General features: G+C 43.5%; 1 protein-coding gene across 1 annotated transcript in view; it reads left to right on the forward strand.

The window, feature by feature from the left end:
* The window catches only part of LOC124598865 (loricrin-like), a 172,019-nt gene that overhangs the window by 117,181 nt on the left and 29,702 nt on the right, over window positions 1-25,136 (forward strand). Inside the window, exons 2-3 of the mRNA XM_047136032.1 lie at window positions 358-515; window positions 12,233-13,876. Coding sequence (XP_046991988.1) covers window positions 358-515; window positions 12,233-13,876 — 1,802 coding nt within the window. The remainder of the gene's footprint in view (window positions 1-357; window positions 516-12,232; window positions 13,877-25,136) is intronic.

Genomic DNA, 25,136 nt, shown 5'->3' on the forward strand with positions numbered 1-25,136 from the left:
TCATATAAGATTACAACTTTCAGTTAGCAGATAAAATTCATCTTGTGTCTGTCCAGTGTACTCCAGATTTGTCATGTCAGTTTTCCCTCACATGCAGCGTCGCTCCTTGAGGACTAATGTTCTCCTTTTCCTAGTAACGACTGAGGTTTACTGGGATGCAACACCCACATTCTTGAAGTGAGACTGATTGTTGTTATCCAGCCGTATAGCATGGGCTCGTTACTTCCAACACATCATTTGCTCCATTGTTAAGTTTATAACAGGTGTTGTCGAGCTGCCACTGCTTGCTCCACCATCACTGTGCCGATCCTTGACCGACTGCCTGTGAGACCGGTGCGCTGGTGACGTTGTCTGCAGGTGGTCGTCGCGCTGCTGGTGACGTCACCGGCTGCCGCCGTGGTGCTCATCTACGGGGGCAGCGTCGAGGACGGCGCCGGCCAGTGGGCGCGCCCCGAGCCGCCGACGCCGCCCACGGCAAGAGGGCTCGTCTACCTGGGCCGCGCCGACGCCAACAGGTGCGACACCCATAGGTCGGTACGCAGCTCTGCTCCAAAAACTGGGTGTGGGACTGTCCGTGGTCTGGCCCGCTGGTGGTGGCACTGGCTTGGGATAGGCCCTGCACACGCAGCTCCCAGCTGTCAACGGTCCGTGTTCGCCTGGGCTGGTGGTGGCGGTGCTGACCTCTGACCGGACCCAAATGTGCCGGCACACAGCTGCCGGACAAGTGTCGAGCTACTTCTGGTCTCCATCATCTGGGCCAGTGACGATGGCAAGCGCCTGGTTGAGCACACACATAGGTCTGTATGCTGATCTCTGCAGAGGGTTCGGTTGTCCATGATCTGGGCCAGTATCGATAACAGTGGCTGCAGCTCCCAGCTGAGCTCAGAGGCTGACCTGATGGAGACAGCTTTGGTTTGGACGACGATACGCGTGAATCTGTGTGCAGCTCCCAGGAGAAGATCTGGCTGTTCGAGGTCTGGTACTGGGTCGGTCGGGTGTGATGACACTTCAGATGCCAGTAACATTGCAGACACACCTTGCTCTTTGTGCACCTAATAACCACATAACACTTCATTAAAATTTATTGTTTACGTTTTTATGTACATCACATACTGACAGTACTTCCTTGCTTATTTAATTATCTGTTCATCACAAATTATGAAACTGAGTCTCTACATGTCCCTTCCTGTTAATTTGCCAGACAAGTAGTAGTGTGTACAACAATTAATATTTGACAAGTGTGTATACTAATCTCGCATACAGTAATGATTACATTACTTTGCATTCTGTGAATTAGCAGGTTTTTCGCCAGTCTGATCCAACCCACTTATTTATTTATTCATTTGGCTTACACGCAGCGTAAAAGGACAGTTATATAACATTACTATATGTATACAGGGTGAAAAGTATTTAAACCGACAAACTGTGGGAGGTTGTAGGGGACATCAAAACGAATATTCTTCCCTAATGTCATTTTTTCCTGTGAGGATTATTTAAACCGGTGGAGGCCGTATTACGCTCTTCATTTGTTAGAGGCCGTATTACGATCTTCAGTTGTTAGAGGCCGTATTACGATCTTCGGTTGTAGGCAACTGTTGTCCACCAGTGTAGTCGTGTCTCTATTTATTAATGGAGCAATACACCTAGAGTGAGTACACTGATATAGTTGGTGCGTACTGTGATGACCTCAACCCACAAGAAAAATAATTATCAAAATCTGAACTGTGAAGTCATCCAAAATTCTACTTGGAAAACCACATTCTTCGTTATAGTTCTCAATTTGTCACGGTCACACTTTATTTAAGAACTGAAAACTCTAATATTCACGAGAAACGGCTCTGAAATTAACCTGCACCGACAAAATTGTGTATATATCCCCTGGAACTTCAAAGACATCTAAGACAATATCTGAAAGGAATTAGAAAAAGTGACAAAATTTCGTGAATCACACACAATACTGTTAACAATCGCATGAACGCTGGGGGGTTTCACCATACGTCTACCCACTTTTGAGTATAACCAGTGTCTCTTAATACTACGACTCGTAGCAATACAATATCAAACAATTTTATTACTGGGTACACAGTCCCTACGTGATTTGACAGCTGATATTTATAATTCCCGCTCACGTCAGGAAATGCACCAATACGGGAATAGCAGCTTTTACGTTATTGGTCAGAACACAAGCAATTATGGCGGTCGCCGTATTTTCGCGCGAAGCCATATTTCGCGACAAAATACTCTTTATCAGCCACTGTCATATATCTAGTCTCATAAAAATACATAAAACTACATAAAATAACTACAATAATTTTGACATGCAAGGAGAATTAGTTCTAATGAGAGGAAAAAGTTTATATTTACTGGTGTTTCCACAATGACTACCAGGCAACATTTAATTCACTGATTGTAATTTTATTTTCGTTAGCAGAAAGCAAACATAATCTAAACAAAGAATTTATTTAAATAGAGTCTGTAATTCTTATACTTTTAATAGAGAAAGAAAGTTTCTAGGTCAGGGGATAGCGTTCGGCGAAATCCCTTAGCTTTTTGTTGCATACGAAGCGTTGCGTTGGGCAGCACGATATCGGCGGGTTACGACGATGAGAGCAGGATAGAGGCAGTTCCGCTGGTTAATCTTCTCCGGCGAAACGCAAATAAAGGTCCGGCACAGCTGTATCATTAACCCCGTGGTGATTAACAAACCACAAGACGCCAGTATACGACCGTTGTTGACATGTCCTCTCTTCCAAAGTACATTACGTAGACATCGCTCGTTTTTACACTCTATGCACTGTCCGTGACGCTATCGTCCATAATTACACAATTCGTCACATTCATATAGTCTTAGCCACAAATACACAGTTCAAAGAATTGTTCTTGTGTGTGAAGCACACCGTAAACAATGTCCACTCTGTTCTCGCATTTCAAACTTCGACAACGTCACTGAAAGCCATTTATATTGCACAGTTAATTAGTCTTCACTTTCATGGCTTGATAGAATGTGATAGACAACAGTTCCACCACCCAAAGCCAATACCAGCAAAGTTCATTCGCATAAAAGCACTGTTCGTGTCGGCCACAACAAAGTATTGTTAGCGGCACTTCCACAGTCCGGTTTTTTTGCTCTTAAAGTTCGCTGGCGATGGCATTACATACCGCAGTGCTAACAGAATTAACAATCTGATAGTTCGGTATCACTGTCAATACAATTACGTACGCTTTTCATAAAACACAGTACTATTTTTCCGCGCACGCTTCACAGACACACCATCCACCATCCCCTCTACTACACAACAACCTTTCGACTATCGATATCACTATCGCTGTCCCCTGTCTATAGATCTTATATCGTTATCGTAAATTACATAAATCTTTATAAATGTTATTCACTGCATTTTTCACAATTAATAATATTCCAAAAGAGAACTTTACGAACTTTACCACAGGTACAAAGCAAGAAACATACTTATCCATTGGCAAACGAAATAATCACAATTACATCTTTACATTTAAAAGCCACAGTAGAATGTTACAAAATCACAATTACAAATGCCCATATGAACAAAAGAAAAAGAATAGGAATCTAAAGAACATCACGAAAAAAATTTTATATGCGTAATTAGCAATGCCTTCACAGTACTACGTGGCGCACCACAACGGACGAGCCGCACAGCGGGTGTATCAACAGCAATATCCTAATCGCCGTACGCCACATCATACGACCTTTGCTGCTGTGTACCAACGTCTGCGTGAGACCGGATCATTTAGCAGATTACCTGGACAGGGACGCCGTCGCACGGTAAGAACGCTGCAATTTGAGGAAGCTGTCTTGCATCATGTGGAGCGGGATCATTCTATCAGCACTCGTGCAATTGCACGTAAGATGGGGACGAATCAGACGAATGTAAGAACAATCGTTCGAGAGCAATTTTTACGTCCATTTCACTTACAGCGTGTCCACAACCTGGAACCAGTTGATTATCCACTTAGAGCACTGTTTTCGCAGTGGTGCCTGGAACAGTATCAAATGCATCCTACGTTTCCATCCTTTGTGGTGTTTACCGATGAAGCAACGTTCGGGCGTGATGGAGTCTTCAAAAGCACGATTCACATGTTTGGAGTGAGGATAACCCACATGCCACAGTTACTAGCGCTCATCAAGTGCGGTTCTTCGTTAATGTGTGGGTCGGCGTTGTTGGGGACTGTTTAATTGGGCCGTATCTGCTACCTAGGCCATTAAATGGCAGGCACTATTACAATTTACTCGCCAGAGCATTTCCAGAATTCTTGGAAGACAACGCATGTGGCTCCAACATGACGAGGCGCATGCACATTTCAGTCGTCGTGTGCGCCGATTCCTGGACCGACGGTTCCCAGAAACGTGGATTGGCAGAGGTGGTCCTGTACCATGGCCTGCTCAATCCCCAGATATATCCCCTCTGGACTTTTCTGAGTGGGGAGAGATGTGCAACATTGTTTACGCAACTCCTGTTGCATCAGAAGAGGATCTGGTTGCCCGGAAGTTGCAGCAGCGGGAACAAGTCAGGATACTCCCGGGTTTTTGCCCGTGTCAGACAGAACATGATCCGACGTTGCAACCTTTGTTTACGTGTCAGTGGAGGTATTTTTGAAAATCTACTGTAACTGCAATTGGGTTGTGTTAATGCGTTGTCTCCTGGTCGTAAAAAATGGAAAAGTGTTTGTTGGTTTAATTAATTTGCCGCTAGAGAAATCTTCAAAAATGTTCAAATGTGTGTGAAATCTTATGGGCTTATCTGCTAAGGTCATCAGTCCACACACTACTACTTAATCTAAATTATCCTAAGGACAAACACACACACCCATGCTCGAGGGAAGACTCGAACCTCCGCCGGAACCAGCCGCCCAGTCCATGACTGTAGCGCCTCTAGACCGCTCGGCTAATCCCGCGCGCCAGAGAAATCTTCCTCTACCGGTTTAAATACTCCTTGTAGGAAAAAATGATATAAGGAAAAAATAGTTGTTTTGATGTCCCCTACAGCCTCCCAGAGTTTGTCGGTTTAAATGCTTTTCACCGTGTATAATACGATTACGGAAAGATAAAACTGCATATAAAAGTAACTAAACGTCAAGTTCTAAGTTCCTAATCGATGTAAGAGCCATATCGTCAGCTATCACCATGTTGCTCCAACTCTCCTGTTATGAATACAAGGGGCATTCGTCTCTAATGTGCTTGACTGTCTGGTCCAGAGCCATACAGTCACATGCCAGAGACTCTGTATCACCCCATCTGTAAAGCGAGTCTGTGCGCATCGACCACGCCCAGTGCGAGGTCTCTTCAATTTGATCCTTAGTTTCCTGTCGAGCTTCGTGCCAGCAGTGTCGCAGTTTCACTCTCGGAACCACTCACGTTCTTCAGCATTTTCAGTAAATTGACATTTCTGATCCCGCAGGTCCCTCATTTCGGTATTATTGGCATCTAGCTGTCCTACTTGCCGTAACCGTGGGTTTCTTGAACGGAGCATATTTAGTCGTAGACTTGCTGTGTTTCCCTGTATGAGTAATTCTAAGCAAGGATTCGCTCTTACGGATTGTGGGAGGATAGGTGCTACTCAGCAGACGAAGGCACTAAATGGGTGTTGGTCGATTTGTCCCATTTATCAATCACACAGTGTGGTTCAACTGGACGTCGATCAAGTTGGTGAGGCAGCTGTGTGGCCACTCCAAGGCACAATACTCGGCTGCTGAGAAGATAAGCGCATTGGATGATGTGAGCAAGGTATTCTCTGGAGCTCCCCACATCATTCCACACAATTTCTGAATAATATTGTCACTTTATCTTGGCAGCAGTATTTTCAAAACGTTTTTGGTATGAAAGGGTGCGGCCAAGGGTGACACCAAGGTACTTAGCAAAGAGTGTTTCCTTAAGTTTATCTCCGAGCCCCATATTAGCTTCTTTATTGTTCATATGGAATGCACATACTTCAGTTTTACTTGTACTGGGTTTAAGTCTCCACGTTCTAAAATAGGAGCTCATTTTGGCTAGATCCTCTGTGAGAATTGTCTCTGTTTGTCAGAGTTCTTTGATTGTACAAGCAGAAGCAACATCGTCCGCGTAGCACAAATTTGTTGACCTGGTATTGGGGAGATCAGACGTGTATAGGAGCACTGTGGCAGATCATTACTTAATTTCCTCTCCTTGCTCACATTTCCTCCCAACTAAATGCAGAATATTTTTTGTTAATCATGTTGTTGATGAGAGATACAGTTTTTCGGTATCACTTCGTTTTTAGTATTTTGTACACCATCCCTTCTCTCCAGAATGTGCCATATGCCGCGGTTAGGTCTACGAACGCGACAAATGTGTTCACGTTTTCTTGGAAACCAGCCTCTGAGAAAGTTTTGAGGGCGAGTGATTAGTAGCAACAACTTCTCTGTGACTTGAAACCCGCTGATCTGGGATATGTTCTAGAACGAATTCGCCAATTCTATTACAAATGAGCGTCTCCGAGACTTTATAAGAACAGCTCAAAAGGGAAAGTGGTTTGAAACTTTGAGGAACGTCAGATGGTTTACCTAATTGCGAACCCACTGTGGACACTAGTCCACTCCAAAGCAACTCAGCTGTTCTGCAATGTCCTTTCACTCATGCATTACCAGCGTCATTTCAGCGTAGTTGTTAACTTATTTAAACGTTCAATTGTGTGTACAGCAGCGAAGAATGGGGATCCACATACTACAGAAACAATTTTACTAGCGTAATGTTTGTTATGTTCATATATTATTTATGGTTACTAAATCCGCCAGTACACAACATTTATTACTACACGTCACCTAAGAAAAATGAAATTACGTTTAAAATTAATTACCAGTTCATGTGTTACGGGTATTTTCCCAACAGAAGCCCCTGCGTTCCGGCTTTGGGATGGCTGTTCCCAAAACTGGAGCACAATTTATACCTCACGTTCTAATTTACTATTCATCACGCCTCAACGATGATAAAAGCACTCGCATGATAGCACATGATAGCAGCCTTAAGTGTTTGAAGAAGCTAAAGTGTAGAACAGTATGTCTCCACAAGGAGTACGTCATACAGAGCAGCTTGCCTACAAAGTATTGAATTTCGTCCGAAATGTGATGAAGTCCTAAACTTAAGTCCATCAATGCCCAACACAACTCAGTATGTGTTCTTTATCTTACTGATTAGGTAACTTGTGTGCAAAGTTCAGTCAAGTGTTATTTGTGAACTCTCATTATGTTGGGAAACCTGCACAATAAATTGGAGTAAAGAGTTTAGTCACGCTTTCTTAAATATTACTTTCAGTAGTCTTCCATTCAATAACATATTTTGTTCATGTGAAACAGTGCTGGATGTAGCTTCTCTAAAATATAAACATTTCAGCCATCCACTTACAATCATTTTCTGTGGTTCTTCGTTCTTCATTACGGTGCACATGATGCCTTCACAGGGAGAAATATCGTTTTTCTTTGTCTTCATCTGTTTTCGTTGAAATACAGTTACTTCGTAGTACAATCTGAAATGTAGAGAAAACCAGACAAGTTTAGAAAACGCACTAGATTTCTCTTCTTTTAGAAGTCCGGAAGACAAGTATATATTCTTCAACAGTTCTGCATATTCCTTAATTGTGAGGTTCACCCATGAATATCGAACATTCGTTAAACTGGGTACTCAATGACATTGCAGATGATCAAATATTAAACAAATGAATGGACAAAGGGACTTGTAATTCATCACAACAGTTACATAATCTGTTAGGTCGACCTGTTACTGAAAACTGAAGAGCAACTATAAACCAATCAATCCGATATTTCAAATTTTTGTTTCACAGGACTTGTTATAATACAAGAAACTAAACAAAAAATTATAGACCAGACTGTTGCATGTATAAATTACAAGATTAAGAAAAATTAGTTTCACAATATTACACTTCAAAATCACTCCATTATACTTGGAGTAATGCTATGAAATAGATGCTGGAGAAACAACTCCATCCGTGATAATTAATCAATAAAGATGAAAACACAATAGCTTAATTTGTGTTGTATTTCCCCTAGTCAAACGATGGGACAATGTCTAGATATAGATCTAAGAAAAATGTATTTATTTCTGTGTTGTCACGTGTTCTCTTTATTATTATTATTATTATTATTATTATTATTATGTTATACATTATTTAGTAACCAATAAATATGTCACCCATTCTGAATGTACTGCAGCTGCAATTCGAAAAATATGCCTCATTTCAATGTACTAACTAAATACCTAACTGTCATAACCAACATGATGCATGTTTGCTATGCTTTTTAATCATGTGACATTGTTGCATATGTTGCTTTGTATGTAGCACTTCAGTTACGTTTTGGCGAGAAGCAACTGCTTGTATGTGCGATGGTTAAAATGTAATTACAGGTGATCCCTCTTAGGTAGCTTTAACTACGTTAGGAGCAATACTATAGAACAGAAACAATTATGTAAACACGTTATTTACGGAGAATTTACTGGTAATACACAGAATACAGATTTATGAATGTGACAGGCCTAACTCCTTCTAAAGTGTTTTGTAACAGGTTTTGTATCATTAACTTACTATCAAAAAAAGTAAGGGTGAGTGCAGACAGATGTTTGGAGAAGTGATGGATGACAGCTGAAATTAAGGTATCATGTAGCAGCATTCTGCATTTTTAGAACCAACGTATATGTCCTTGCTTCAGAAGTGAAAAGGCCTCGTGATAAAACTAGAACACCTTAGAACGTTATTAAACAGAGAACAATGATAGTTAACCGAATACCGAGCGAGGTGGCGCAGTGGTTAGCACACTGGACTCGCATTCGGGAGGACGACGGTTCAATCCCGTCTCCGGCCATCCTGATTTAGGTTTTCCGTGATTTCCCTAAATCGTTTCAGGCAAATGCCGGGATGGTTCCTTTGACAGGGCATGGCCGATTTCCTTCCCAATCCTTCCCTAACCCGAGCTTGCGCTCCGTCTCTAATGACCTCGTTGTCGACGGGACGTTAAACACTAACCACCACCAGTTAACCGAATAACACGAACACGAACTTCATAACTTGAGTGAGGAGACAACAGACGCTCAGATGAACTCATACCATTGAATCGAACGTTGTCTTCACTACGGAATTAGTATGTAAAGGAAGTTCAAACAGTGAAATACAGGTGCATTAATTCTGCTACGGGTACTGTGTGTAACAAGAAGCCAAGTCGTTTCATTTGTTTCACCTTCAAATCATTAGTTCATGCAACAATCTTTCTACGAAGGATTGTTGGCATTGTTATGAAATCTTCTACTGACATAACTTAATTGTCCATCGGGTATAACAGTAGTCCGTCAGTGACAAAAATGCATTTACTGAAATATTAATGGATAGTTTATGTCGTATGATTTTTCATGTAGTATGTCCTTAAGCTGTAAATGTATGTAATTGTTTCTGATGAAGGGCGAAATGCCGCAAGAAGCACTACAAAATGAAAACAGTAATTTTTAGTAAGGAATTTCTGATAAATTTGACGAGTATTTTAATATCAATACAAATCGAGGAGCTGTTTGTTTTCGTTTGTCATTCTGGACGGTGTGGAGTGCGCGAAGTACTCGGTCTCAGTACTTTCTTTTATTTCAATTTGTGTCAGGTTCCACAACACAGTCAGGAAACTTTTCTTACAAAGTTCTGACGTAATCATAATGGCGTGGGACACTAGTAGAGTTACTTAACTCATAGCAGGAATAAAACGTATTTAAAATAACCCTTTCGGATTGACCCATAGTGCTATAAGAACATAAATGCTCTCGTGAAATATTAAATACATTTAATGAATAACGGGTGTTTAACTCCGTGGCTGTTCATTTTAAGGTCAATATTAACGAAAATCTTCTGGCAATCACTTTTGAAGGAGGTTTCCTTAAAACACGAACGATTTCGAGTTTCAGATCATCTTCAGGTGATTGCTTTCAATTGCGTCTTCACACATTCAGTGTTAAGGTTACATAAAAAACAAATTATGTGATGCAGACTAAGGAGACGTAAGACAAAGTGCTGGAAGTGGCAAGGCGACAAGTATTGAATGTATTAATGTACTTACACAAACATCGCGTGCCTGGACTGGGACTCAAACACAGGACCTCTGCTTTTCGCGTGCAAGTTCTTTATCAACTGAGCTACCCAAGCACGACTCGCGACCTTTTCCCACAGCTTAACTGGAAGAAGTAACACTTTGACGAGGTGTCACAAGTCGTGCTTGGATAGCTCAGTTGGCAGGGCACTTTCCCGCGAAAGGCAAAGGTTGAAATTGTAACCCGAACTGTATACCAGCAAAATCGGAGAGTTACTCTGACTGTGACGTCCTTACAGCTTTTGGGAAAGTATAGCGGAACCCGGGCATTGTCTGACAAAATTCAATTTTGTTGCAGTTATCAACCCACTTTTTGTACAGTAGAAAAAATTATGTAATTTATTGAATTACATAGTCATTCTTTCCAGTAATGATTATGAATTCATTATTAATACTTCTGTGATATTTCAGGCAATACTTAAATTTATGCTTAATACTGTGGTGTGTCACATTGCTCACTAGTTGTGGGCCAGTTGCAGCACGCATAAGGGTCAACTGTAATGTATTCACTTCGTGTAGATAATAATAGTTTTATGATAATGTCTTTTCCAAAATGCATTAAGACATAGATAATTCATTTTTTAACAACTAATATAATCTTTATTTACTATATTTGAAACTTTGTGGAGGAAGAAGTAATTTTGAACTGCAGTTTAATATTTATTTGTAAAGGTAAATGTACTCATAAAAATACTATAACAATGAGGTATTTCATTCGATTTATTGTTATGCATATTCCGGCGTCGATTTCCCCATAGTTCGCTGATCCTATGAACGAACGCTCGGTCTTCGAGAAATGAGCTGTCAGCAGGGCATGAATCGTCACTGTTAGCGAATTACACTTGTCTCACTGGGTCAACATTTTGTAGTGAAGCTGTTGGAAAGGATGGTATTAAAGACTGCCGAGAGCGATTGACTTTACTTAGGTAGCGCACTTTAGTGTGGTACTTTTCACATTGTAGCCTAATTTTGAGACGTGGTTGTCCTCGTTTTCTGGCAAAATCTTTATAGTGACACGTGGCAGGTGCCAGATTCTCTTGTCACATTTCTCACTTATATTCTGGAATTTAAAACTTCCGCAGTAGCAGCTTTCATAGCTCCCTGCTGCACCTGACCTCTTAACCGCTTACGATTCCTCCGCATGCTATAGCAGCGACTAATATAGACAATTTTAATAAATGTATCTTTATGAACTGTTGATACAAGCCAGGTTATAGAAAAAAGGACAAAAAAGAGATTCATTTACACTGGCAGTGAAGTACAATATGTTACAAATGTCTCCTAGAACACTGTTACAACTGACTCCCTCACGTCATACCTTCTTCTCCTTCTTCTTCCTTGGCCTTTATCTTGCTTGCTTTCGCTCTCTGTCGCCATTACACCTGATCTTGGGCCTGATCAGGGTGCAGACCTGAGATCTTGAGATCTTCGGGTAGTGTGTCGAACCATCGCTACTTAGGTCGCTCTATTGCTCGTTTACCATTTACTCTCGAACAGAAACCAATGTTCTTGCATCTATTCTGAGAACTTGCTCCTAGTGTCAAAGACATCTTTCTCTCATCTAGTCTGCCATAGGTGCTACTACATGTAACTTACTTGTGACATGATCGTGCAGTGTTAATCCAGATGTCCACCTGAACATCTTTGTTTCCATGACAGCAAGTCGTTGTTCTACTTCTTTTGTCGACATTCAGCACTTGCACCTTGTTCCTGTTCGGATTAAATAATGATTAAAACAGAACAGGTCCAGATGTACGAAAAATGTGCATTAATTCCTACATGTAATAAAACCATAATACCTAACGTATATTTTCATGTATTAGCTAATATATTTTTCCTCGTGTGGCAACCAGTCATTCTTTTAAACATCCTGAAAAGTAGTTGCGCTATATCACACATATGACTCACAAGTTTTCGTCTGTCTATTTTGTTAAGCGTACAGCCATTTCTGGGAAACTCTGTGAAGGACACTTGCTGGCAAATTCGAAATGTTATGTTTGAGGACTGCTACTTTTGACCTTGTACCCACTACTGTCTGACGTCAATTGCAAGGAGGAAGAAGTATTGCTCAGGTTCTACTTGTAACGCTATCTGTTGTTGACAGATCGGGAACAGATCCTGCCGCGCTGGATCACGTGGCGGCAGCATCGTCACCCCACGGCTACCGGGGCAATGGCTACGACAACCTGGGACCGGGTGGAGTGCCGTGGCAAGGTGACCCCCACCACCACCCACACCACCACGAAGGCGGTGGTGGCAGTTGGTCGTCAGGTGGAGGAGCAGTAGGAGGCAGTGGGTCATGGTCATCTGGAGGAGGTGGCAATGGTCCTTGGGCTTCTGGAGGACCAGGAGGAGGAGGAGGCAGTCCGTGGTCATCTGGAGGTGGAGGAGGTCCGTGGCCACCTGGAGGAGGAGGAGGAGGAGGAGGAGGAGGAGGAGGAGGCGGTGGTTCATGGTCGTCTACTGCTGGACCTGGTGGTGGCCCTTGGCCTCCATCAGGAGGTGGGGGTGGCTCATGGTCGTCAGGAGGGGCTGGTGGTCCTTGGCCACCTGGAGGTGGTGGAGGACAAGGTGGAGGGGTTTACAGGCCTTGGGGACCAAGTGGAGGAGGGGCCAGTACTGCATGGAGACCTGAGGAGCACCGTTATGGGCACTGGGATAAGGACCCACCTAAACATGCTGGTGGAGGTCGGTGGCCTGCTGACAGGTATGGTGGTTACTACGGTTATGGAGGTGGTGATGGCTATGGATATGGACCTGCTGGTGGAGCAGCAGGGCACCCACCAGTTGGAGGCGGTGGGAGTTCACCTTGGCCTCCTGCTGGTGGAGCTGGTAGTGGGGGAGGGCACTGGAGTAGCAGTGCAGGTCACTGGGGCAGCGGAGGCGGAGGAGGTAGCGGCAGTGGTGGCTCCTGGGGAGGTGGCAGTACTGGCTCTTGGGGACCGAGCAGCAGTGGTGGTTCTTGGGGGAGCAGTGGCGGTGGAACAGATAGGTGGTCCTCAGGAGGAAATAAGTGGGGTTCTTCTGGGAGTGGAGGGCCATTTGCATGGTTAGGAGCTGGCGGAAACAGGTGGGGAACTGGTGGGGACAAATGGAATGGTGACAGATGGGGATCTAGCGGAGGTGGCAGTGGAGGTGGTGGTGGAGGTGGGCCTGGGTGGCTTTCCAGCACAGACAGGTGGGGTTCTGGAGCAACAGGAGACAGGTGGTACACATACGGTGGGCACCGGTACGGTACAGGTGGGGGTGGTAGTGGGGGTGGAGGTGGGTGGGCAGGTGGCGCACCTGGAGGTGGTGCGGGATGGGCAGGCGGTGCTCCCAGTGGTGGAGGACCGCACGGGTTGGATCCCTCTAGAGACGACCGCTATGGCAGTGGTGGCGGTGGCGGATGGGTGACCCTGAGGCCTGGAGGTGCTGCTGGGGCCGGCGGTAGTGGCGGCGGCGGCGGCGGCGGCGGCGGCGGCTGGGAGGCGGAACGTGGCCACGGCTACGGAGGTGGCTGGGACCGGTACGGCCCCTCTGGGGGAGGCGCTGTCGGAGGCGGCGGATCCTGGGACCAGAGGCCAGCCTACGGTGGCGGAGGTGGAGGCGGAAGCTGGGCCGGCGGCAGTGGAGGCGGAAGCTGGGCCAGCGGTGGCCCCGGGGGCTGGTCGCAACGGCCTTGGGGCGGAGGCGGCGCGCCGGGTGGAGCTGGAGGCGGCTGGTTCGGGCCGCAGCCCCCACCGAGCGGAGGCGGCGGATACGGTGGGTGAGTCTGCGCATGTCCGGGCGACACGAGCTTTCCGCACGCGGCACCCCACGGCCACGGCTTGTCCACGCTGCTTGCGGAGGGGCTGAGCACTGCCAACTGCTGCTAGCTGCGTGCTGGACACGAGGGCGCAGGAAACACCTGCTGTTTTGACCACGACTGTCACGTGACACAAGGGCGGATCCACAACCGATATTGAGGAAACGGACCCAGTTGCTTGAATTAGGTTATTAGTCACCAACATTCAGTTTGTAACAGATCACTAAGCATCATGAGATTACGTGACATTGTAGCTAACCATGATACCGGCAGGTAGTTGTACGAGTGTGCAGTATATTTATTTTTTTATTGCTATTTCATCAAGATCCGACACCTTGACCTCTACTGTAGAACATTTACATCACGAATTGGAACTATATCACAACCGATTATTCTTTAGATTACAGTCGTTAAACGGTTGTATAGCGAAAGAAAGAATTGAACACAGCATAGTCTATTCGACAAAATAAACTGAAATTGATAAATACTCACCATCAACTGCAGAATGGAAACTAAAGTCCGTCTATGAACTTCAGTTTTATTTTTATGTGATCAGATGCTTTCCCTGCGTACGTGTTCTTTCCAGGGCTCTAGACACCCGAGAGCCCTGGATACAGTTTTATTTTTGTTTTCGACACGTTCAAACCATTCTTACAAAAATGTACTGCCTACACTCAGATATAAATTAAAAAAATAGTTCAATTACTCCCAGATATGAAGTGGCAAAGCTAGTTAACTGGCACTCACTGCTGAAGTGTAGTTCTGCTCATGTGATGTCTCCCCCAACATCCACGAACTGTTGTTCATGGGACACGTGTCTATGGGTTGACCTTTTAGTTGTGATTTCCCCACATGTAGTATGCACGATCACTTTACTATTTCTTTCGTCTGTAACACCTGCAAGAGGAAGTTAAGGGTCTCCATTTTCGAAACTCTGTATCCAGTTGTGTCAACTAAGAATGTTAGAACATTCTACAAATCTTAGAATGTTATACAAAAATTCAGAAATAACATGCCCTCCAACGTATTCCATAATTGGAAAACTAATACCTCCTGCTCGGTAGTCGCAACCAGTCCACGCTGACACATTTCTGAGTGCAGTTTCCAATTTCATGCAGATATTGAATCGTCGATGGGGGCCATATTCACAGATGAGATGATTCTTGTTGAGACTTGAGCTAAAAGATTCGACTGTAGCCTACCCCTGACGTATAGTAATATCCTACACACTCGTCACATTCTAGAAAGTTTGTTCTACACACATTGCCTCTCGTTTGTTTACCAGAATTTTAAGCTGTTTTGGCCCTGTGATATACGACGGCATAAACAGAAGAAGTTGTAAAAATGATTTTAAAACTCTCCAAATCGCTAGTTATATAATTGGGCAACAGATTTCGGCTATGCAAATATCTTCAGACCAGTCGGTATCTTTAAATTTCTCTGAAGTGGTTTCATAACAGAAGCCGGTTATCAAATAACATAAACCGCGTTTTATGTTATTCAGTATTATTTTATAACATTCATTGACATTATTTCTCGACAATACGTTCAAAACTACTGAGAACAGATTATTTACAGAGTGATAACCCTTTAGCTTGACGATTCTGAAGACTATGTCAGAGCTTTCTCACGCACGTGTTATGAGCACAGCCAGAACAGTGAAGCAATGTGTGACAGCCAAGAGACCCAGCGTCACGTAAGGAGCATAATGGCACCGAAACGGTCTTTCGAAACTGTTTCACCGCGGATGATCGTAGCACGGTCCCTCATTTCAACGATTGTACGAACTTCGAAATGGCAGGTACTGAGGTAGTTGATCGCGGAATAGGAAGACAACTACAGTCGCTTAGTAGTGGAAAATCATTAGGCCCAGACGAGATACCTGCAAGATTCAACAGTGATTGTGCGAAAGAACTTACTCCGGTTCTAGTAGCGGTTTATTGTAGATCGCTGGAGCAACGAAGGGTACCTAGCGACTGGGAAAAGAACACAGGTCATTCCCGGTTTCAAGAAGAGTCATAGGACAGGTGTGCATAATTTGTAGGCCTACACCGTTGACGTCAATCTGTTGTAGAATTATGAAACATGTTTCGTTCGCAACAATTATGATCTGTTTGGTGAATGAGAATCCAATCAAATCAGCAGGGATTCAGCAAACAGCGATGTTGCGAAACTCAGGTCGCTCTAAATAAACTTGTTGTAGCTGGGATTCACAGTCATAAAGAATTTTTTGAAGGACATCGTCTTTACGCCAGTGACTGTTATAAGTTTTTATTACACTATTGAAATTTCGGCCTTAGGCCATTATCAGGTGATATTATGGCTTTAAGCCATGTCAGCTTACATTACGTTGACATGGCTTAAGGCCGTAATATCACCCGATAATGGCCTAGGGCCGAAATTGTAATGGTGTAATAAAAACTTATAACAGTCACTGGCGTAAAGATGAAGTCCTTCAGGTGGCTCTTTTCCTCCACGAGGTACACTGCGCTGAAGAAATCGGTGCTGAGGTTCATGCCGTGTATCTTGACTTCAGGAAGGCATTTGAACCTGTCCCACACTGCCGATTAGTGAAAAAAAAATACGAGATTATCGAATATCTGACCAGATTTACGACTGGATTTAAGATTTTTTTGCAGGTAGTACTTATCAGCTCGCTGTTAACGGAACAAATTCAACGAATGTAAGCCTAATTTCGGGGGTAACCCAAGATAGTGTGATAGGACCGCTACAGTTTACAGTGTGTATAAACGATCTAGCAGAAAGATGCGTCGGAAGCTCTTTAAGACTGTTCTTTATAAGAAGTTAGCAATGCCAAAAAAGGTAACAATTCGCAGAAGGAAATGATGAACGGTCCAGCGACTGGCTGTTGACCCTGAAGATAAATACAGGGTGACAAGTATTGAACGACATGAAAAAAAAATTAATTAGGAACAACTACGGTGTGAACGCACTTTATTCAACGTGTAAACGTCACTACAGAAATTCGGATTTAGGTTATGACATGTTCGATATGCCTGCCATCATTGGTGATGATGTGGCGCAAACGAATAGCAAAATTCTGCATGATCCGCTGAAGTATCGGAACATCGATGCTGTCGATGACCTACTGAATGGCTTGTTTTCAGCTGAGCAATGGTTTTGGGGGTATTGCTGTACACCTTGTCTCTAATGTAGCCCCACAAAATGGAGTCGCATATGTTCAGATCCGGAGAATATGGCGGCCAATCGAAGCCCATGCCGGTGGCCTCCGGGTACCCCAGAGCCAGAATGCGGTTTCTAAAGTGCTCCTCCAGGACTTCAAACACTCTCCTGCTTCGATGGGGTCGAGCTCCGTCTTGCATGAACCACATCGTGTCGAAATCAGGCTCACTTTGGATAATGGGGATGAAATCATCTTCCAAAACCTTCACGTACCGTTCGGTACTCTTCATGTCATCAAGAAATATCGCACCGATTATTCCGTGACTGAACGTTGCACAGCACTACGCGAGGGTGAAGAGACTTCTCGGTCGCAATATACGGATTCTCATCCCCCCCAAACGAACCAGCTCTTCTTATTGACGAACCCATCCACATGAAAGTGGGCTTCATAGCAGGACCAAACAACATTGTGCATATTAATTCCCATCATGCCCCGCGGCCAACCATGCAGTTTCAACGTCCTAAAGCAAATCGTTCAAAAGTTATGACGCTTTTATTCCATATAGTTCAGTAATTGTCACCATGTAAATGTTACTTATTGCATACACACAGGACAATAATACACTGCTGTAAAGCTACTCTATTGGTGACAAATTGCTGGAAACGGTATCTACCGTAAAATATCTAGGAGTATCTATCCGGATCGCCCTTAAGACGAATGACGGCATGAAGAAATAGTAGGGAAAACGAAAGCGACATTGAGATTCATAGGAAAAATCTTAAGGAAAACTAATTCATCCACTAAAATGTGGCTTACTAGGCGCTTTTTCGTCCGACTCTTTAGTATCATTCGTAAATCTTGGACCCTTGCCTATTTGGACTGATAGAAGAGATAGAGAAGATCGCCGCGTTTCGTCACGGAATCGTTTAGTCGGTGGGAGACGCTTAACAAACTGCAGTGGCAGACGTTACAAAAGAGGTGTCGCACATCTCGGAGATGCTCGCTATTGAAATTTCGAGAGAGTACTTTCCGGGAAGGGTCGGACAACGTATTACTTTTTCCCACAAACGTCTCGCTAAACGACCAGAGCGTGAGAAGTTGAGAAATTAGAGGTAAGACATTGGCTTACGAATAATCATTCTTATCGCGCGCCTTTCGGGAAAGGAATACTGGTGGTGGTTCCAGAAGTATTCTCTGCCATTTAGCGCCAGATGACTTGCGTAGGTTTGATGTAGAGTCGCACCCCCACACCATAGCCAGTTTCTCCACCTTTTGCGTGTCTCGGCATTTCTGAAATCTTAATGAATTCATCACGGATTCCTCTACCCCAATAATAAATTCTACGCAGTACTTATAACAACACTGGGATAACAACTAAATACGCATTGACAGCACTTAAATATAAATCAACGGATGGTCCAGTTCCTCCCAGTTACATCGAGGAAATGCGAGTTAATTAGGATTCACTGGTAATCTGCAGCTCTGTGGATGTCATAAACCTTCTCAAACATCCACGCACTGTGTAACACGCCCCGGGGTACAATTGCGTGGGGTACCTTAAAGTGGAAGTCGCTTCTGCTTTTCTAGACCGTGCGCCGTGTTCACACCACGTACCTGATAATCCCGCGGCGGTCGTACTGTTCTGCTCCACATTGCTGTTGGCTTGACTGAAATTATCTATCGAAAAATGCAAGCGGGTTTAGGGAGCCACTCAACGTTAAAACACTACACTGTCCTACGTCTGGTATGTACAACTATATTCCGAGACGATAAGATATCACAGGTTGCACTGTTTACACTCTGAGTCGTAAATGTTCATCGCAATTAACAATCTTGATGATTATCTCTCCACAATATCACTTGGACGAGCATACGCGTAACGAACACGGTGCGGATGATTGTTGATGATGCGAAAGCCGAATAATCGAACGAAAGTTCTTACGCTCGACACGCATACACAGATTTCTTTTGGTACCAGTCCTCCTTGACACTGGTAATGATATAACACTGTTCGTAAAGTTAATTTTTCAATTCTCACTTCTACGAGCGTGCGCGTAACCACCGCGGCGCGGCTGATTGTTGATAATGCGGAATCACGATGACCGAACGCACGTTTTCACACTCGCTACAAGACAGTGCCACATGATTGCTCTCTTTTGTGGTAAATAGTATTAATAATTCACATCAGTTCATTCTTGGAGAGGCCGGCCGGAGTGGCCGAGCGGTTCTAGGCGCTACAGTCTGGAACCACGCGACCACTACGGTCGCAGTTTCGAATCCTGCCTCGGGCATGGATGTGTGTGATGTCCTTAGGATAGTTAGGTTTAAGTAGTTCTAAGTTCTAGGGGACTGATGACCTCAGAAGTTAAGTCCCGTAGTGCTCAGAGCCATTTGAGCCATTCTTGGAGACCGAACACGGCGCGGATGATTGATACAGTACAGTACGACACGCAACGAGAGGATACACAAATACGTTACAGAAGCACTGGTCAATTTTAAATTACTTCTTGACGCACTTTCCTCTGAATCACTTGCATATTTTATCACTTTACTGTAATAACACTTGCAGCACCATGCTAACAATGCCTCTCACATGCAGAGTTACCCACAACACAACATAACAGTTCCGCGTCCCGCGCTCGACTCTGCAGACGCGGCTGCCCGCAAAGATACTGCACAACTAAGCCAGCGATATGACAATACGCTTACAGCTGTTGTTTGTGGACCACGTGTCTATGAATTCATCTGAAAAAACTGTCTACACGGCTGTCCTACCTGCGTGTGTCAACGAATCATCCTAGGCTGTACACTCCAAAACGAGTATCCGTTGCAGGTACAATGCACAGTTACATCAAGGTAATTGTTATTTTGATGATAAGCGTTCCTAAGTGATTAAGACACTAATTCAAGCATGTGGACTGTTCTCTCGACACTGCTGTTCTTTCGAGACCGCCATTACTGAATAGCTACTAGCGACCTTACATGCAGCACGACCGCTTTCCCTCAACCTGATGGGATTATTCAGGCTTTCCCGGCGGGGCCTTGTCATGTTGATTAATCGGGTTTCTGTCGGTTGTTCGCGTCTTTCCCGCACGCTATTTCAACTGCGTGACTCGCAGTCTTCTTCAGGTGCTGCAGTATCAGACAGTTGAAAAAGCCTGCAGGAAAGACTCGATCAACCGGCAGAAACCCGATTAATCAACATAACTTGATGAGACTTCACAATTGCACTAGTGGTGGATTAAACTTCAAATGGGTGTCACTCGTGACTGCAGTTACACCAAAATTAGGAATAAACGAATGACTGGAACATTGCCAAAGTAGTAAGATACGAGAGAAAAGCATTTACGGTTAACCTCTCCCCATCGTAAATGTCTGAGAGGTCCAAAATGAAATGTGGGGCCGAGTCATACGCTGCGGGCAATACGGCTTTCTTACTTTCCAAACTTAGCATAAATTCTCCTGCATTCCCACGAGAAAGGATGTTCCAGAGAAATGGCGTAGCTACAGCCTGTCAGATATTTGCGGAATTATTCTTCTACCCGCAGTGAAGTTCTGCGGAGTCTGGGTAGTAGGAGACTGACAGAAATAAAACTGAGAGAGTGGTCTGTGACTGATTCTTGGGATAACTCAGTTGGTAAGAGTTTTGTCCAAGAAAGGCGTGTTTCGGGCCTGGCGCACAATTCAAGATGCGACTCATGAATGGAGAATAGGTTTCAATGTATTTTCATTTCATAAGTGCACATCTTCAGATTTCTTCATATTAACATTTCTCTGCATTAAGAGGTCGTTGCCAGTCGCTACACTAGACTGATATTCTGCACAGATATAACTGAAGAATTACTACAATTTTCATCGGATGAAAGCATACCATAGACAATGACAGTAAGAGAAAAGAGAAAATTATTAAGGTTGGGAATCACACGCTAGGGATAGCGAAAGGAGACTTGAAGAAGCCATGGATGACAACAGAAATGCTATAACATGTGGATGAAAAAAGAAAGTAAAAGCAACTCACGTATGAGGTAAGCATAGACAGCACATGTTGCTTAGGAATGAAATTTGCAGGCTGAATCAGAGTGGATGAAAGAAACATGAAAGCATTTGCGACAGGTATAATTACTGAAAAATCGACACAATGAATGACTGTGGTGAAGTAAAATTAGAGGTTTTCTTTACGCGATGCAGATGGTTAACATCTGTTACAAGCATCAGAAACAGCATACAGATTGAAAGAGAACATTGAAGACGTGATGTAGACAAACTGTCCGAACGTGTAATATGAGGAGGAAGTTGATGGGGAAGAAATAGCTTACCCCGTAATGTCAGAATTCGACCGAGCGCTGAATGATCCGAGCTGACATGAATCAGGAGACGTGGTAATATACAGGATGGCACAAAAACCCGTCAACATTTGAAAATTCAATACTTCACGGAATAATGTAGGCAGAGAGGTAAAAATTAACATACATGCTTGAAATGACATAGGGTACACTGATATAAAATACACAAAATGACCAACGGATGGCGCTTCATATGGTACAAATGCTAAAATAAGCATAAAATTTGATTTTTAGCAAGGAGGATGTTCTGACAAATATCCAACACGTCGGTCGTCGTTCATAAACAATATCTCTAGTCGAGGGACAATGCTGCGAACAGCATATCTGTAGGTACGGTGAGGAATTGCCGTCGAATTTTGTCTCTTAGCATCCCTAATGACGTCGCACGATTGGGGTAGGCTTGCTACTCCAGGTAAGGCCACAGCTAATAATGACACGGATTGACGTCTGCGAACCTGGCCAGCCAAACATGACGAAGTGCCGGTTCAGCAAGCGGTCCCCATCAAACGATGTGCACAAGAGATCTTTCACACGTGCAGCAATATGGACTTGAGCGACATCCTGCATAAAAAGCGTACCTTCCAGCAGGTAGTAAAAGCAGGTCTTGCAGTCCAGATTATATACCACTTAGCTTCCTTTCAATGTATGTTGATGCAATAGCTCCATTTCAACAATCATATACAACCACTCGCTCGACGAAAGATCCGTACCCAAAGCCTGGAAAGTTACGCAAGTCACACTAATATTCAAGATACGTAGTGGGAGTGTTGTTGTTGTTGTGGTCTTCAGTCCTGAGACTGGTTTGATGGCCCTCCATGCTACTCTATCCTGTGCAAGTGTCTTCATCGCCCAGTACCTACTGTAACCTAAATACTTCTGAATCTGCTTAGTGTATTCATCTCTCGGTCTCCCTCTGACATTTTTACCCTCCACGTTGCCCTACAATACTAAATTGGTAATCCCGTGAGGCTCAGAACATGTCCTACCAACCGATCCCTTCTTCTAGTCAAGTTGTGCCACAAACTCTTCTTCTACCCAATCCTATTCAGTACCTCCTCATTAGTTATGTGATCTACCCATCTAATCTTCAGCATTCTTCTGTAGCATCACATTTCGAAAGCTTCTATTCTCTTCTTGTCCAGACTACTAATCGTCCATGTTTCACTTCCATACATGGCTACACTCCATACAAATACTTTCAGAAACGACTTACTGACACTTAAATCTATACTCGATGTTATCAAATTTCTCTTCTTCAGAAACGTTTTCCTTGCTATTGCCAGTCTACATTTTATATCCTCTCCGACAATCATCAGTTATTTTACTCCCCAAATAGCAAAACTCCTTTACTACATTAAGTGTCTCATTCCCTAATCTAATTCCCCCAGCATCACCCGACCTAATTCGACTACATTCCATTATCCTCGTTTTGATTTTGTTGATATTCATCTTATATCCTCCTTTCAAGACACTGTTCATTCCGTTCAGCTGTTCTTCCAAGTCCTTTGCTGTCTCTGACAGAATTACAATGTCATCGGCGAACCTTAAAGTTTTTATTTCTTCACCATGGATTTTAATACCTACTCCAAATTTTTCTTTTCTTTCCTTTACTGCTTGCTCAATATACAGATTGAATGACATCGGGGAGAGGCTACAATCTTGTCTCACTCCGTTCCCAACCACTGCTTCCCTTTCATGTCCCTCGACTCTTATAACTGCCATCTGGTTTCTGTTCAAACTGTAAATAGCCTTTCGCTCCTTGTATTTTACGCCTGCCAAATTCAGAATTTGAAAGAGAGTATTCCAGTCAACATTTTCAAAAGCTTTCTCTAAGTCTACAAATGCTAGAAACGTAGGTTTGCCTTTCCTTAATCTTTCTTCTAAGATAAGTCGTAAGGTCAGTATTGCCTCACGTGTTCCCATGTTTCTACGGAATCCAAACTGATCTTCCCCGAGGTCGGCTTCTACCAGTTTTTCCATTCGTCTGTAAAGAATTCGCGATAGTATTTTGCAGCCGTGACTTATTAAACTGATAGTTCGGCAATTTTCACATCTGTCAACGCCTGCTTTCTTTGGGATTGGAGTTATTATATTCTTCTTGAAGTCTGAGGGTATTTCGCCTGTCTCATACATTTTGTTCACCAGATGGTAGAGTTTCGTCAGGACTGGCTCTCGCAAGGCTGTCAGTAGTTCTAATTGAATGTTGTCTACTCCTGGGGCCTTGTTTCGACTTAGGTGTTTCAGTGCTTTATCAAACTCTTTACGCAGTATCATATCTCCCATTTCATATTAATCTACATCCTGTTCCATTTCTATAACATTGCCCTCAAGTACATCGCCCTTGTATAGACCCTCTATATACTCCTTCGACCTTTCTGCTTTCCCTTCTTTGCTTAGAACTGGGTTTCCATCTGAGCTCTTGATATTCATACAAGTGGTTCTCTTTTCTCCAAAGGTCTCTTTGATTTTCCTGTAGGCAGTATCTATCTTACCTGTAGTGAGATAATTCTCTACATCCTTACATTTGTCCTCTAACCATCCCTGCTTAACCATTTTGCACTTCCTGTCGATCTCATTTCTGAGGCGTCTGTATTCCTTTTTGCCTGCTTCATTTACTGCATTTTTATATTTTCTCCTTTCATCCATTAATCTCAATATTTCTTCGTTTACTCAAGGATCTCTAGAAGCCCTCGTCTTTTTACCTACTTTATCCTCTGCTGCCTTCACTACTTCTTCCTTCAAAGCTAACCATTGTTCTTCTACTGTATTTCTTTCCCCCATTCCTGCCAATTGTTCCCTTATGCTCTCCCTGAAACTCTCTACAACCTCTGGTTTAGTCAGTTTATCCAGGTCCCATCTCCTTAAATTCCCACCCTTTTGCAGTTTCTTCAGTTTTAAACTACAGTCCACAACCAATAGATTGTGGTCAGAGTCCACATCTGCCCCTGGAAATATCTTACAATTTAAAATCTGGTTCCTAAATCTCTGTCTTACCATTATATAATCTATCTGAAACCTGTCAGTATCTCCAGGCTTCTTCCATGTATACAACCTTCTTTTATGATTCTTGAACCAAGTGTTAGCTATGATTAAGTTGTGCTCTGTTCAAAATTCCACCAGGTGGCTTCCTCTTTCATTTCTTACCCCCAGTCCATATTCACCTAGTACGTTTCCTTCTCTTCCTTTTCCTACTATCGAATTCCAGTGACCCATGACTATTAAATTCTCGTCTCCCTTCAGTATCTGAATAATTTCTTTTATTTCGTTATACATTTCTTCAATTTCTTCGTCATTTGCAGAGCTAGTTGGCATATAAACTTGTACTACTGTAGTAGGCGTGGGCTTCGTGTCTATCTTGGCCACAATAATGAGTTCACTATGCTGTTTGTAGTAGCTTACCCGCATTCCTGTTGTTTTATTCATTATTAAACCTACTCCTGCATTACCCCTATTTGATTTTGTATTTATAACCCTGTATTCACCTGACCAAAAAGTCTTGTTCCTGCTGCCACCGAACTTCACTGAGTCCCACTATATCTAACTTCAACCTATCCATTTCCCTTTTTAAATTTTCTAACCTGCCTGGCCGATTAAGGGATCTGACATTCCATGCTCCGATCCGTAGAACGCCAGTTTTCTTTCTCCTGATAACGACGTCCTCCTGAATAGTCCCCGCCCGGAGATCCGAATGGGGGAGTATTTTACCTCCGGAATATTTTACCCAAGAGGACGC

The sequence above is a fragment of the Schistocerca americana genome, chromosome 1, assembly GCF_021461395.2.
Source record: "Schistocerca americana isolate TAMUIC-IGC-003095 chromosome 1, iqSchAmer2.1, whole genome shotgun sequence".
NCBI classification, from domain to species: Eukaryota; Metazoa; Arthropoda; class Insecta; order Orthoptera; family Acrididae; genus Schistocerca; species Schistocerca americana.